Below are 15,466 nucleotides of genomic sequence, written 5' to 3'. Positions count from 1 at the left end.
AAAAAAATTGTCCCACTCTCCCTCCCTCTTTTTATATTTGGAGCTTGACGGTTTTCAGTTACAAATGTTATCCCGGCATAGTGCAGTAGTAGGACATCTTTGGTCTGGCCCTGTTTGTGGTGATGGCAGTTTGTAGCCAGTGGCTTCAGCGAACAAAAACATGTCAGCAGTACACTTATGCCAGGGTTGGTTAGGTTAATTTTGTTGTGACATATTATATTTTCCAGCGGAAATCTAATTTATACAATTTTGGTCTATGCGTTTTTAATGGTCAAGGGCTAAGAGTAAGTGGATATTTATAGAGGGAAAGAGACAGACTAAACCTTTGTACATTTTACAAAGACTGCATCCATAAACATCAAAAAACACCATGTTTTCATTTAAACGTATTAAAACCGTGTGGCTGCCATTTTTGTAACTTTAATTCTTACCACATGCTTATACTAGCATTATGTTCCCTATTTATTACTTCATCCATTCCAAGAAACTTTCTTTTTATATGTCCAAACACATTGGAGATCAGAGAGAGAGAGAAAATATAAAAATAGATAAAAATTACAAAATAAATATATTTCTAAATTCAGGGCCAATAGCAGAATATATTTAGCAGGCTTTTTCATTAGCTGTTGTAGATAAGTAAAATATTTTTTAAAATAAAAGTCAGTAAAGTGCTTTTTTAATTTTTTGTTAATAGTAAATTAGAGGATATGATCAAAATAATGGTATCTAAAGAGTCATGACGATGATTAGACTAGATGATTTGTATGGGTACTCTAAATGAGAAAGAAGAGGATTACAGCTAAACACGAACACTGCACAATTTTCATGAAAGGTACAAAAAAAACCCAAAAAACTGCTCTGTCCTTAAGGGGTTAAGAAATATATGGAAAAAAATGTCAAAAAAGCCCCCAGCCCTGAAGTGGGTATGCCAGGTATGAACCTTTTGTGGACTACAATGTCTATCACCCTAATCAGCATCTTGGCTGAGGGTAATGGGAAATGTAGTCCACAAACGTTCAGATGGCCTTCAGAAATAAATATATATATAAATATGAGCATTTCATTATTTAATTTTGTTATTGGGGAGGGATTTGACAGGTTGGAGGGCACTCGTTCTTGACAAATATTTGAACCCTGCATGATGTATGCCAGCAAACTAATCCAACATGCAGGTACAGTTATTTTTTCTTTTTTAAACACCTCTTAATACACTTAGTATGGCTGTTAACAAGGCACTAACCGCTATCACTTACTCCCCCGAGACCAGAACGTCACACTTAAGTATAAACTGGAGGCTTCCATACTACACATATGAGTCTACCACCGCTGAGGCTCAGTGATTGTTCGGGTGTAAGGCTATCCCGTGCACCGGAAGCCATCCTATGCTTTGACTGGCTTCTTATTTATTGTTTCATACTAAGTTCCATGCTGTCACTGTAAGTTTTAAGCGATATCACATCTCCAGATACACAATACAGTAAGCCAACATGACTGAGTCACTTCAGTTGATTAGACTCCCTTTTTGCAGGACACAGCTCCAGAAGCAGCCTATCCCATGTAAGTAGGGTGAGTTGTGAGGCATGAATCTGTTCATAAGGACATGGAAACATTTTTCACATCCTTTGGCCTTCATTGAATCCACTATATTGTCCACTTTACCCATAATATGTATAGCATGTTAAAAAAAAAATTCTACAGGGAGTATCTTCATATACTCACTCATTTAGCTAGGTGGCAGTTAATAGGACACTATCACGTAAAGTAATTCACTCCAGTAATGACATTTATCTTTAGCACATTCAGAGTAAATGTGTGTGGTATGACCAGCTGTGCATTTTGTGGCGTCCCCTCTTTTGATCTGTCATGCTTTTGAAACCCTCAATAATGTTGCGTTAAAAAAACATTCTTTTTTTTAATTCAAGCTTAACATTCCCATTATAGTAACACTCCAATGCTGTTTAAAGGTCATTTACATCACCAAAACTGCTGGCGACTATAATACACTGTATTGGCCAACCCAGCAAAGAATGTAACAACAGCTGGAAACAACTTTACTCGTTCCATTTTCCCACTAATCTATCTAAGATATTCAAGGATACACACAGATCTCTAGAATAACTAAATGTTTCTTATTATTCACCACGTGAAAAATCTGCATGTTATAAACAAGCAGACACATATTAGCCTGTAGAAATTGCTTAAATGATTTTAGATATATATTATATGGTATAGCTTTATCGATAATTCTCATCATATATTTACATTTACCGCTGCATGTAAAATTGTATCTAAAATCATGGAAATTCAAGAAAACATGGATAGGTTTGTTTTTTGAAAGATTTTGAATCTATGAATACAAGAATAATAAAGAGGGGGGGTTGCTTAAATGGCCCCATTAAAATCCATAGATAAAGTTGTTTCCTGTGGTTTACTTGTAGCTTTTTATAATGGATACAACATTGTATGCCGGTAAACATGTTTTAGGCATGTAGTGGGGTCTTATAACATGTATTTTCAAGCACAGCTAACACAAAATGTGTACGTGTGAATGTGTACGTGTGAGTATGAGTAAGTGTGTGTAATTTGTGTGTATTTACATATGTGTGCAAGAGTGTACATTGGAAAGGGGGGGGGGCAATGGGCAATGATGGCACCGACCAGCTGTTGAAGTTGGGGGCCCAGGGGCAATTATCACACCAGGGCCCTGGCAAGAAAAAGTAAGTTAAACCCTTTGGAATGACCTGGTTTTCTAAATTAATTGTTCATAAAATGAGATCTGAGGTACACCTAAGTCACAAGTATAGACAAACACAATGTGCTTCAGCTAATAACACACAATAAACAATAATAATCTTTCATGTCAACCCTTGGATCTAATAACTGGTTGATCCTTCTTTGGCAGCAATATCCTTCCGGTAGCTGCCAATCAGACCTACACAACATTCAGAAGGGACTTTAGATCATTCTTCTTTACAGAAATACTTATGCTCAGCCATATTCCTAGGGTGTCTGGTGTGAATGTCTCTCTTGAGGTTATTCCACAGCATCTCTAATAAGTTAAGGTCTGGGCTTTGACTGGGCCACTCCAAAATGTGGACTTTCTTTTCTTTTTTTTGTTTTAAAAAAAAAAACATTCTGTAATACATTTACTTTTATGTTTAGGGTCATTTTCCTTACTAATGTCTACTGAGCTTCAGCTGGCTATCCTTAAATTATCCTGTATACCTTGATAATTTTAAAATTAATTAATTGTCTCCTCTATGATGTCAAGACCCTGAGGCAGCATAGCAGCCCTAAATCATGATGCTGCCTCCACCATACTTCAATATTGGGATGATGTTTTCACGTTGTGCTGCATGTTCTTCCTGAACAATGTAACCTTAGTTTTATCAGTTCACAAAACTTTTCCCCAGTAGCGTTGTGGAGTGTCAAGGTGCTCTTAAGCTGGAGAGCAACAGCTTTCTTTATGGTGTCCTGTCATAGACTTCACATCTTTTCAATTTTTTGCATATCTTAGACTCATGAACAGCGATGTTAACCAGTTTCAATGATTCATTCATGCCTTTAGCAGTCACTCTATGGTTCTTTTTTACCTCATTAAGCATTCTACTTTGTGCGCTTGGAGTCATCTTGGCTAGGCGCCCACTTCTAGGGAGAGTAGCCACAGTACTAAATCTTCTCCATTTATAAATAATTTGTCTAACTGTGGACTGATGAGTATATAAACTCTTGAATTTTAATTTGTAACCCTTTCTAGCTTTATGCAAATCAAGAATTCTTAATTGCAGTTCTTCATCATCAGAAGCAACAACAGCAGCAGATGCTTCTTGAAAATAGCAAATTCTAAACATTGAGTGCTTTTTATGTCAAAGTAGCTCTAAAACATAACTCCAATCCAGTTTCATTCATTGGACTCCAGGTTTCCTAACGCCTGACTTCAATTAGCTTTTCTTTTTTCAGCCTCACACACTTTTTCCAACCCATACTGTGAATGCTTCTATGATGTATTCAATATAGACAAGAATGCAATCATTTACCGTATTGGCTCGGATATAGGCCGCCCCCGTATATAGGCCGCACCCAAAAAGTTTGGTTCTTTTTTAAAGAAAAAGTTTTTTTTCTTTAAAAAAGCACCAAAAAAAACATGCTGCCACTCTGCCCCCCCCCGAGATATGCTGCTACTGTCCTCCCTCCCCGAGATACGCTACCACTGTCCTCCCTCCCCGAGATATGCTGCCGCTGTCCTCCCTCCCCGAGATACGCTGCCACTGTCCTCCCTCCCCGCGATACGCTGCCGCTGTCCTCCCTCCCCGCGATACGCTGCCGCTGTCCTCCCTCCCCGCGATACGCTGCCGCTGTCCTCCCTCCCCGCGATACGCTGCCGCTGTCCTCCCTCCCCGCGATACGCTGCCGCTGTCCTCCTCTGCCCCCCCTCCTCGACTTACCGGAGCAGACTCCCGGGTGTCTTGCGGGGCCGGCGAGGGACATCTACGCAATACGCGTATGCAACTTCCGGTACCGGTACCGGAAGTTGCATGCGCGTATTGCGTAGATGTCTCCCACCGGCCCCGCAAGACACCCGGGAGTCTGCTCCGGTAAGTCGGGGGTGGGCAGAGGTAAAACGCTTAAACAACCTCCCGTGCCGGCACCCCCCCCCCCGTGGGAAGTGCTGGCAGGGGAGGCTGTCTGAGCGTATCGGGGAGAAGGATGCAGGTCCGCTGCACCGCTGCGGGGGATCTGTATCTTAACCCCGCTGCCTGCCCGGCGCCCGGGACTGCATGTCCCGGGCGTCGGGCGCTAGACCCCGAATATAGGCCGCACCCCCACTTTAAAAACTTAAAGTGGGGGAAAAAAGTGCGGCCTATATTCGAGCCAATACGGTATGTGTTATTAGTTAACACAGATGGTGTCTGTTTATTATTTTAACTTATATGAATATCATATAATATTTAGAATGTATACGTAAATGTGTATATTTAGAACACTATGTAAACCTATAGTAGATTCTTCTTTATGTTTAAGGACGTCCCTGTCTGTAGGAAAGAAAGTTAATACCACAACACTTAGAATCATAGTTAGGGAACATTGCGGTAAAATAAAATGTTGTTGCTATTGAAAATAATGTCATTGAAATTTCAGGAAAAAAATAACTGAAAAGGTTCTCTCTGTGCTGAAAAAGAAAATCACCAAATAAAATACACCATATGTTTTAGAAAACAAAAAATATGAAAGTATCAGTCAGCAGGAATCAGTTTGCAACAGTGTTTATTGTATTTTTAGTGCATGGAAGCAGCGTGGGGCTACACAGACTTACCATCATTATGTAATTTATGGATCCTCGCTTCTGCTTGTACGGTACTTTACATGCCCCCCTGAGAAGTAAATGGCTTCTTCTTTGATGTTATGCCTTATGAAGGGCAGATAATTTTGCCGACGGAGGTTATTAGATCTCAGTTTATCTCTTTAGCGGTGGTGTTGAAATGAAACACATCATAATGTAAACACATAATAGGCCAAAGCCCACTCATCTACCAACAAGTTTATACAAAAAGTAGCAGCTTACTGCAATTTCATCAAAATACCGATAATAACGAGAGACAATCACATTTTGGCCAACATACACACAAATTCTTCATACAGAATACATGGAGCAATTTTCCTGCTAAAAAATGCAAATAAAATACAGTTTCTCTGTATTTTACTTTTCCTTTACCTAGTAATGTCATTTATCTTTCGCTTATTATCATTCTACAGGTGATTATGATATTATTAATTTCTCTCTTTTGCATCTAATTAAATATGAACTAAAGGAGACTCTGAGACATTGCGTTTATAAGAGAGAATTTTTGTACAATTGTTCCAATATAGTGTCTATGTAGCGCATATAGGTGATTAAACATTTCCTAAACTATATTCAGTTATGTCTTTTATATCCTGGGTTAAATACCCTTGCATCATGTAACTTACATCCTTCACCTTTAACTACACATTGGTGTCTGATACATCCCATAAATGGCAACTTGGCTAACCTTTTCTGAGCTTCATTGGTCCTATCAGAGCCATAGCTAGCTCCTTTTGTGCCCCCCAGGAATTTTTTTAACAGAGGCTATTTTATTTACACTGCCCTTAGACACTGCCTTTACACACCTGCCCATGAACACACATATACACATACACTGCCCTTACACACACGACTGCCCATACACGCTGCCTTTACACACACACACACTGCCCTTACAAACCCCTGCCTTTACAAATACCTGCCCATAAACACACATATGCACATACACTGCCCTTACACACGACCTGCTCATAAACACACATACGCTGCCCTTAAACTCTGCCTTTACACACACCTGCCCATGAACACATATATACACATACACTGCCTTTACACACACCAGCAGTACAATAATTAAAGCTTTTTAAAGCTTGAAATCCTATAGCAAGATGCCTGGTATTGCAAAATCTGTGCTTGCATTAACACTTTCACCATGCTTATAGTGATACTTCCCAACAGTCCAAGTTTCTGTGGTACAATCATGTTTTTCAACCCCTGCCCCAGATAGCTGTCCAACTATGGGCAGTAAGGATCATGTACCGGTTGTGGAGATCTGCTTTCAGTTAAACATCACAAGGTAGTGGTAGGGTGATCACGCCTTTGACTTCATCCAGTTCCAGTACCACCAAATTCGAGTGTTGGTCCAAGCCCTCTATGCCTACCGCCACATGCCTCAACACAGCTCCGACATCTGAAGTATTGTGGGGGTATGTTATATTTTACCAAATTACAGTAACTTGTAACCCTGCTAATACACAGATCAATCTTGAAACTAAGCTTCATCTCAATATTCCATTCTCCTAACTTAACAAGTAACAGCAACAGAAAGAGCACATCACTAAATTGGACAATATTTGGCGTTCAGCCTCCTGCTGCATTACATGAAGCTTTCAGAGCCATATTAATTGTTTCATTCTATAGGGAGCAATTCTTATTAATAATTCCAAATGATGGAAATTACTCTCACTCTGCACTATGCAAGAGGACGCAGCATGTGGCATAGAAATAGATCTCACAAAGGAATACATCAATTTGAATGATTTTCTGTACTGTTTTACCACTGCTACTTTTAACAATTAGTGACTCATCAACATGGACTGTTTTCTCAATTCACAACTTTGAACATGTGAAAATCATCGCATTACACATATCAACAGTACATTTTAGGGTTTGGTACCAATGTTAAAAATCCCCACCCAGGTAAACATGGTGATATTGACAAAACAAAACAAACTTGGGAACTATCTTTTTTCTGTTTTGTATTGGACTTTTGTCTTAAAGTTTGAGCAGCCGTTCCTACGCACTTGTATAGTGGGGTGAGTCACATATACGCTACTGTTAAAATGTTTTGGGTCACTTAGAATTGTCCTTGTTTTGACAATATTTACATATATGTGACTCAAATGTAAAAAGCAAATGTTCATTAAAATAACATCAAATGAATCAGAAATACAGTGTACAGTGTACAATGATTTCTAATGGGATATCTTTAGAGGCCCTTTACCAGCAACCATCACTCCTGTGTTCCAATGGCACGTTGTGTACGCTAATGCAAGTTTAAAAGGCTAATTAATCATTAGAAAACCATTTTGCAATTATGTTAAACAATTAGAAATGTCCCTGTTTTCCAAAAAAAGACCACAAACTTTTCAACGGTAGTGTACATAATAAACCTTGAGCACTGCAGCTGTGTCGATTTTGTGTTTGGATGTTGACAATATACTAGTTAACAAAGCCCATACATATATTATGAATGAGATCCAAATATTTACAAAGCTAAAAATAAGACACCCAGGAAGGAAACAGCATCAACAGAGCTCTAATCATTCCTAATAGGGAGAAAAGGGGATTTTATTACACATAAAAATATTTGTATTAGTGACCTTAGTAAACCTAACAGGGCTAGAGACACCACCCTGGAGACTCAGTTAGACAACTGGTCTCTGTAGTTGTTAACTATAGTGGAATATATCTCTGACCACATCCTCTTAACCATTCCCATCAAATGTATTACCCAACTTGTTATGGGACTAAGAATGAAAATCAGCAGCGAGAGTGATATCCATGGCTGCACGGTGCACTTTTGTGCTGTGTGCAGCCACATGTATATCCAGCCAGTGGTCACACACTAAAGAATGGGATCAGCCACAGGCGCAGCAATAAAGCTACATGGTTGGTGCCATTTGCTAGTGTATTCAACGGCGAAAGCTATAAATCGAAAACCTTTTTGTGGTATTAATGTTTTTACTGTACCTATGTAGAGAGAGGAATCTTTCCGTCTGACATGGTCATCAATGTAGGAAACTCCAAGTGGTTGCACAGGAGTAGCTCCGATTCCCAGAAGAACTTGGGCTCCAATCAGAAGTAAATACATCATATTGGTGGTAGCTGTATTCCTGCAGATAATATCTGGATCAGGTGCTTCTGCATTCGAAGTACCATTAACAGCACAAAAGTCTCTTCCTTCTGCTCCCCATCGAATATCTCCTGATTCATACTCATATTGGTGAGTCAGAAATTCGGGTAGCGCTGACAAAAAAGCTCCAAGAGCCATAACTATACCTCCACACCCTATTAAACGAGGTCTGTGTCCCCTGGCTCCAAAGTAGCTCACAAACAGAATAAGAGCAAGGTTACCAATTTCAAAGCTGCTGGCAATCACTCCAACATCTGTGCTTTGCAGGTTAAACCTTCGTTCCAAGGTTGTCAATACGCTAACCTACAAAGAAAAAGAGATCTTAGTACAGGTCCACTCAGGTTCACAAACATGACTTACTCTTAAACCACTGGAGGTTAGAATATACTGTTAATGTTTTCTAAAAGCCACCAGTATATAAAAAGAATTAATTTTAATTGCTCAAGCAATCAACTGTTTTTGTTTTTGACATTTTATCAGTGGTGACAATAAAAATAAACAAACAGCAGAAAATTACATGGGTACAGGAATTAGGTGGTTGAGAACAAATTGCACTCCCCTCATAATTGTTCCAAGGTGGTAAGTGGCTTTCTGGATACACATATGCCCTCCCTCACACTCTTATTTCCCCAGGCTGGCTCCGCATTATATTGTTTACATTTTAAATTATTTTTAATTAAAGATCAATTTAAGCTCATGGCAAATCATGATGCAATATTTAAATTTATATTTTGTGTTAAGGGCGGAGATTAAACAACAACCTACTTATTTTCAAACCTACCCTGCTGTGCCAACTTGGTTGGTAATATTGGTCAGGTTACTAATTATTTCTTAACAAGTCTCATGTCAGAACTTTTTCCACCTTTAATGTGACCTATAACTTGAACAATTCACTTGCAAAACAAGCTGAAATCTTTGAGGGGAAAAAACCTCACAATAACCTGGTTGCATAAATGTGCACACCCTTAAACTAATACATTGTTGAAGAACCTTTTGATTTTATTACAGCAATCAGTCTTTTTGGGTAGGAGTCTATTAGCATGGCACATATTGAGGGTGGCAATATATATTCTTTGCAAAAACACTCCAAATCTGTCAGATTGCGAGGACATCTCCTGTGCACAGCCCTCAGATCACCCCACAGATGTTCTATTGGATTCAGGTCTGGGCTCTGGCTGGGCCATTCCAAAACGTTAATCTTCTTCTGGTGAAGCTATGCTTTTGTGGATTTGGATGTGCGCTTTGGGATGTTGTCGTGCTGAAAGGTGAACTTCCTCCTCATCTTCAGCTTCTAACGGACGCCTGAAGATTTTGTGCCAAAATTGCCTGGTATTTGGAACTGTTCATAATTCCCTCCACCCTGACTAAGGCCCCAGTTCCAGCTGAAGAAAAACAGCCCCAAAGCATGAAGCTGCCACTACCATGCTTCACTTTGGGTATGGTGTTTTTGGGGTTAATGCGCAGTGTTGTTTTTGTGCCAAACATACCTTTTGAAATTATGGCCAAAAAAGTTCAACCTTGGTTTCATCAGACCACAACACATTTTCCCACATGCTTTTGGGGGACTTGTAAGAAAAGGCTTCCGTCTTGCCACACTACCGCATAGCCCATTCATATGAAGAATACGGAAGATTATTGTCACATGTATCACACAGACAGTACTTGCCAGAAATTCCTGCAGTTCCTTTAATGTTGCAGTAGGCCTCTTGTAAGCCTCCCTGACCAGTTTTCTTCTTGTCTTTTCATCAATTCTGGAGGGACGTCCAATTCTTGGTAATGTCTCTGTTGTGCCATATTTTCTCCACTTGATGATGACTGTCTTCACTGTGTTCTATGGTATATCTTGGAAATTCTTTTGTACCCCTCTCCTGACTGATATCTTTCAACAATGAGATCCCTCTGATGCTTTGGAAGCTCTCTGGGGACCATGGCTTCTACTCTAAGCAAAAACCAGGTAAATCCTACTATAACAGCTGAACTTTATTTGTGATTAATCAGAGTCAGTTTAAATGATGGCAGGTGTGTAATGACTTCTATGTAACATGAGTTTGAATGTGATGGTTAATTCTGAACACAGCCACAGCCCCAGTTATAAGAGGGTGTGCACACTTATGCACCCAGGTTATTGTGAGTTTTGTTTTGTTTTGCAACAGAATTGTTCACGTTATAGGTCACATTAAAGGTGGAAACATTTCTGACATGATTTATCTTTGTCTCATTCTTTAAAATCACAAAAACCTGGCATTTTAACTGGGATGTGCAGCCTTTTTACATCCACTGTACAATCCATCTGGAAAAGGTTCAGCCAATGCAGATCATTCACAAATTACATGCACAGCAGCCAACGTGAAGCAGCTTTACCTTGTGCTGCTTTTGCAAAATGAACATTTTGACAAGTTGCTTGTTTAACGTTCCTGATGGTTGCTTGGCTTTCAGGCAAAACTTATGCAATTTGCAACAGATGCAAATGCTAACAGCAAGCACATACACAGGCTGCAGAAAAACGAGGATTACAAAGTTGCAGGTATACATCGCCTAATTTGTTCACATACACAAAGAACATATCTTTATTATAGCCACTGTAGAATTGCAAAGGCCAGGAATGTCAAGAAATTATTTTGCACATTACTAGTTGATCTCAGCGCTGATTAAATAATAATGTGTGTTATGGAACTAAATGATTATGCCGATAGATAAAAAAAAAAAATCTTGAATCACCCTAGTATTGGCTTTTATTTAATATTTTCCCCTTACACAGGTTACTGTCTTGCATTTTCCCTTACGGTTATATTACAAGGATGTTCAGGTCCATATGGGGAAATTATTTTAACAAGAGCTAAGTAAGCAACAGACACCAGCCAGCTTGCTGAATCATGTACCTCATTCACACAGCGCATGAAGGGCATGGACGCTGGAGGAAGGCACAACGCTGCAGAGAAACCACTGATCCAATCACTGCGATACGCAGGTAAACGGCATTGAGATAATTAATAATGCAGATCTATTTAAGTGTGCAGGCGGTTAACCACAAATGAACATCTACCTGCATACAGTCCACACAGAGAAACTGAGAAGTCGTTATACCACTGCAGTGAGACATTAATATAGTTCAGTGTACAACAATCAAAACCTATTCAAACTATTTATTTTCTATCCTACATAATAAAAGAGTTGCGTTAAAAAGATTCACACACCAGTGGATTTGACATCTACTACTAGAGCTGAGTAAACAGGTAAAGATATCTTGACCTTCAGATTTAGAAGTGTATACCTTGTATCCCTTTTAGGTTGTGCGCTCACCTTGGTATATATATATATATACATATGTATTTTTTTGTTGTTGTTGTGCATATTTGCAGGTTCTGACCATACCTTGTCTCATTAATGGTGTCCAGAGATTGCTTTAAATTGGTTCAGAGTCTCATTTGGGTTAAAATGCAAAGCAGTCCCTCTGATTCAGCTCTTTGATAAGCAATATAGCCATAAGAAATTACATAGTACCAGTCAAACTTGGGGTGGGGTACTTCGACGTAGTGGGGGGCTAAGCAATATATGGTCATACAGTGTGATTGAATCCCCAATATTTATGAAGGTATTTATTCTAATATTTATTTAACAATATTACATTTCTTTGAATAGTATGTGCTGGGTCTGTGCTGAATTCTTGTTTTGCTTTGGATAGGAAGATTTAACCCCTTCAGGACCGGCGTCCTCGAACTGCGTCTTCCCTTGAAGACCGCAGTTTTATTTAAATATTTTAATTCCGTGCTTGTGATTTGCTTCAAATCGATCACGTGCACGGAATTGAGGGGGAGTGGCTGCTATGGACAGTAGCAGCCGCCCCTCGCGATCCCACCGTCCATAGCGGCGCTGGATCGCGCATCATCGATGACGTACCTGGTACGTCCCGGTCTGGCAGTGACGTATGACCAGGAAGTACCAGGTACGTCCCGGTCCTGAAGGGGTTAAAAGGCAATGAATGAAGTCACAAAACAATGTATTTAGAGATGTCAATAGAAAAAAAAGAAAATTGAAAGGGAGACAATTAGAATTACCTTGCGGTTCTATGCTGGGAGTAGTCTCTTAGGAGTTATCTTTAACGTCTGTGGTTCTTATCTAATTCAATATTTAGCCCAAGAATAATATAACCTTGCTTTTACGTATTTTCTTATTTGTTTAGCTAGGTTTTTGCAAGACCTACAAAATGGCACAACTTTTGCCAGCAGATTAAATTGTGATTATGCGCTAGTTTCTTCTACTGACGTCAGCAGCCACCTAATATCTGTGAACAATGGAATTTCGCTGATTAGCAAATATTATCCATTTGAACAAGGCTGCGGCTTATGGAAGTTAATACAGTGCCTCCCATTTTCACTGCAGTACATAATAGTATCCTACAGGTCTATCACCGCTCTGTGATTTTAAAAATGATCCATTTTCCTGAAAAAAAAGAAAAGTGCCTTAGAAAAAAATGATTATACCATTTTCTCCAGAGTGTTACTTTCGCATCATTATTGAGATTTATTATAATACCGTTTTGTTAACCTCTTTATTTGCGCATTGATAGGGTTAATGGTAATGTCTGTTAGACAGAAATCCATTCTTGATAATGAAGGTATACAAAAATTTACAAAAGCAGCAGCTGTTCTGTCAGTTACTCTAAATTACGCTGACCTTAAAAAGGCTTGCTTTTTTTTATTTGCATGACAGTTTGCAACATTTGCTTAGGGTGTTTTCTTTCCGGTAAAGGCTACAGTATCTTTATAGAAAGCACTTTGTTTCATACATTATTTGTGTTTTGTGTTGTCAGGCAGAAACAAAATAGTTGCTTTTTTTTAAAAAAAACAAATGATTCCATGCAAATTCATGATCGTTTAAGTTGGGCAGGGGAAAACAAATATGTCCATCTGTCTGTAGACGCTGATTGGCAATGACTGATAGACCCCTGTATCGCTCAAGGAATCACCTATAGTCTACGGCATATAAGATACTGTGGCGTGGGCCAAGTATTCCATCATGGAACGTTGAAGCTACCATTTACATCTTTCAATGCAACTTTTCAGCACAAAAGAAAAAAAAACTATGGTCTACTCGAACCACATTTCCCTAACAGACTTCCCAAGCATTTTAATGCACACTGGCAAGCCCGGGCAACAAACACAAAGGGGTATAGAGAAAGATACGTAAAACACATAAAGGATATCAGATGGTACAGATTATGCAAGTGATAGCATTCCAGAGACAACTGCCTATTTTGCCCAATTTTCAAGCAGAATAATACAACTTAAATGGGGCATGTCATGACTAACTCATATAATGTAGTGGATGCATGGAAGGGTAACCCAGCAGAGGTGGTTAGTTTCTTTGTTTAAGCATTCAATGAGTTAATCTGAGGTTGATTTAATGTGTTTCTTTGTGCATGCCCTCTGTATCTGTTCTGGCTAGAGGTGTCATCTTCCCAAAGGACCCCTGTGGTGATTCATGGCCTAACTGATAAGGATCCTTAGTTATAGGAATTCCATTCCTATCTTAAGTGGGGGGGTTTCCATCACCTTTACCCCACCATAACTTATTGGCACATCAAAGATGGGACCCGATTCTTGGGGATGGTGTCATATAATCGGTCATGTGGTCAGAGGGGCGTTTGCTTGCAAAAGTCTGATTTAGGGACAATGCAGCGACCTCAAAGCAGAACTCCATGATATACTCTGATCGGAACAACATCGTAAGAACCGTCTGGACTTAAGGAGTTCCCGCAGGCCGGCTTATTGGAGAAACTCGTGAGTGAGGGTCCTGTGTTTAAGTCCCATTGTTTTTAAGAACTGTTTGCTGTTTTATGTTTCTTTTGTATGTCTTGTTTTTTGTAATTCTGGCACTGTGTAATCTCTGTATTTTTGTTATTAAAATATTCATAATCTAAGTCTGTCTTTGGGCTCTAGTATCGATATCCACAAACCCTAAGAGAGGATAACACGTTACCATATTGTTATTACGTTCTAGAGGATATATATATGTTGTTTGCCCGGGGTGGGTTGATATATATATATATATAGCGATAGATGTTCTAATTCGGATTTCTCACGAATCCGGTATCAAAATCGTGAGTGGTGGCAGACTATCTGGGGGGATACAGGCAGGATTTGGGGGTTAATTTGGTATAGTTTATGCCTTGTTAAGGGGTGAAGTTAGTAAATCCAGAGGCCTAGTGCTATTAACCCCTTCATGCCCATGCCCTCCACACAGTCACGGCTTGGCAAGTAGTCCTGACCGTGACAGGGCATCATTTGTAAAGAGGAAAAGAACATAGAGACAGATTATAGAGACATTTTTACTAAAGGTCAAGTTGAGTAACCAAGTTGAATAGCTAAGGCCAGCTGGCATTTAATGAAGCAACTATCATCTTTACTAAAGTCAACTTGACCGCTAACCTGATTACGTACACCCAGCATCATTCTTGGTATCCAAACTTAGCTGTTGACTCCAACTTAACAGTGTTCTACAGGCTAAGCGCCACTCAACACCTTCTATTGAGACGGCAATTTGCTGTTTGATTTAGGTTCCTGAATGCTGTCTTCAGTCACGCCTTACAGCTTGGACTTTGATGAATAAACTAGTCTACGTTGTACTAACATTTTTAAACTGTTTCGCAGTTAACAAGTCATTTGTCAGAATTTATATGAACAAAATTGCATGAATGTTTAATCTCTCCACTCCTCAGGATTCCCTGTTACATCACGAGTTAAAACTATTTAAAAGAGACAAACAGTCTAAAAGTTGAGGGCCCAAGAAGTTTCTAAATAACTGAAATATTTTTGTGCTAGTTTATGTTTGTGTTAACCCTTTAATCTTTTAAATATAGGTTTGGATTGTGTTTAAAAGATTGACAAACATATACCATACAAATATATTCTCCCTGCAACCACAAACAATTCAAATAATGTTATTATTATCCTATAAAACATTATTAGAATCTTGAATTTAGTGACCTG

The 15,466-nt window shown here is 39.2% G+C and overlaps 1 protein-coding gene across 1 annotated transcript in view; it reads right to left on the bottom strand.

Annotated features, from left to right (window-relative positions):
• Positions 1-15,466, bottom strand: part of SLCO3A1 (solute carrier organic anion transporter family member 3A1) — a 109,969-nt gene that overhangs the window by 86,461 nt on the left and 8,042 nt on the right. Inside the window, exon 2 of the mRNA XM_053461810.1 lies at positions 8,315-8,780. Coding sequence (XP_053317785.1) covers positions 8,315-8,780 — 466 coding nt within the window. The remainder of the gene's footprint in view (positions 1-8,314; positions 8,781-15,466) is intronic.

This window comes from Spea bombifrons, chromosome 4, assembly GCF_027358695.1.
Source record: "Spea bombifrons isolate aSpeBom1 chromosome 4, aSpeBom1.2.pri, whole genome shotgun sequence".
Taxonomy (NCBI): Eukaryota; Metazoa; Chordata; class Amphibia; order Anura; family Pelobatidae; genus Spea; species Spea bombifrons.
Note: the sequence above shows the minus strand (reverse complement) of the source record. Positions and strands in the feature narration are given on the sequence as shown.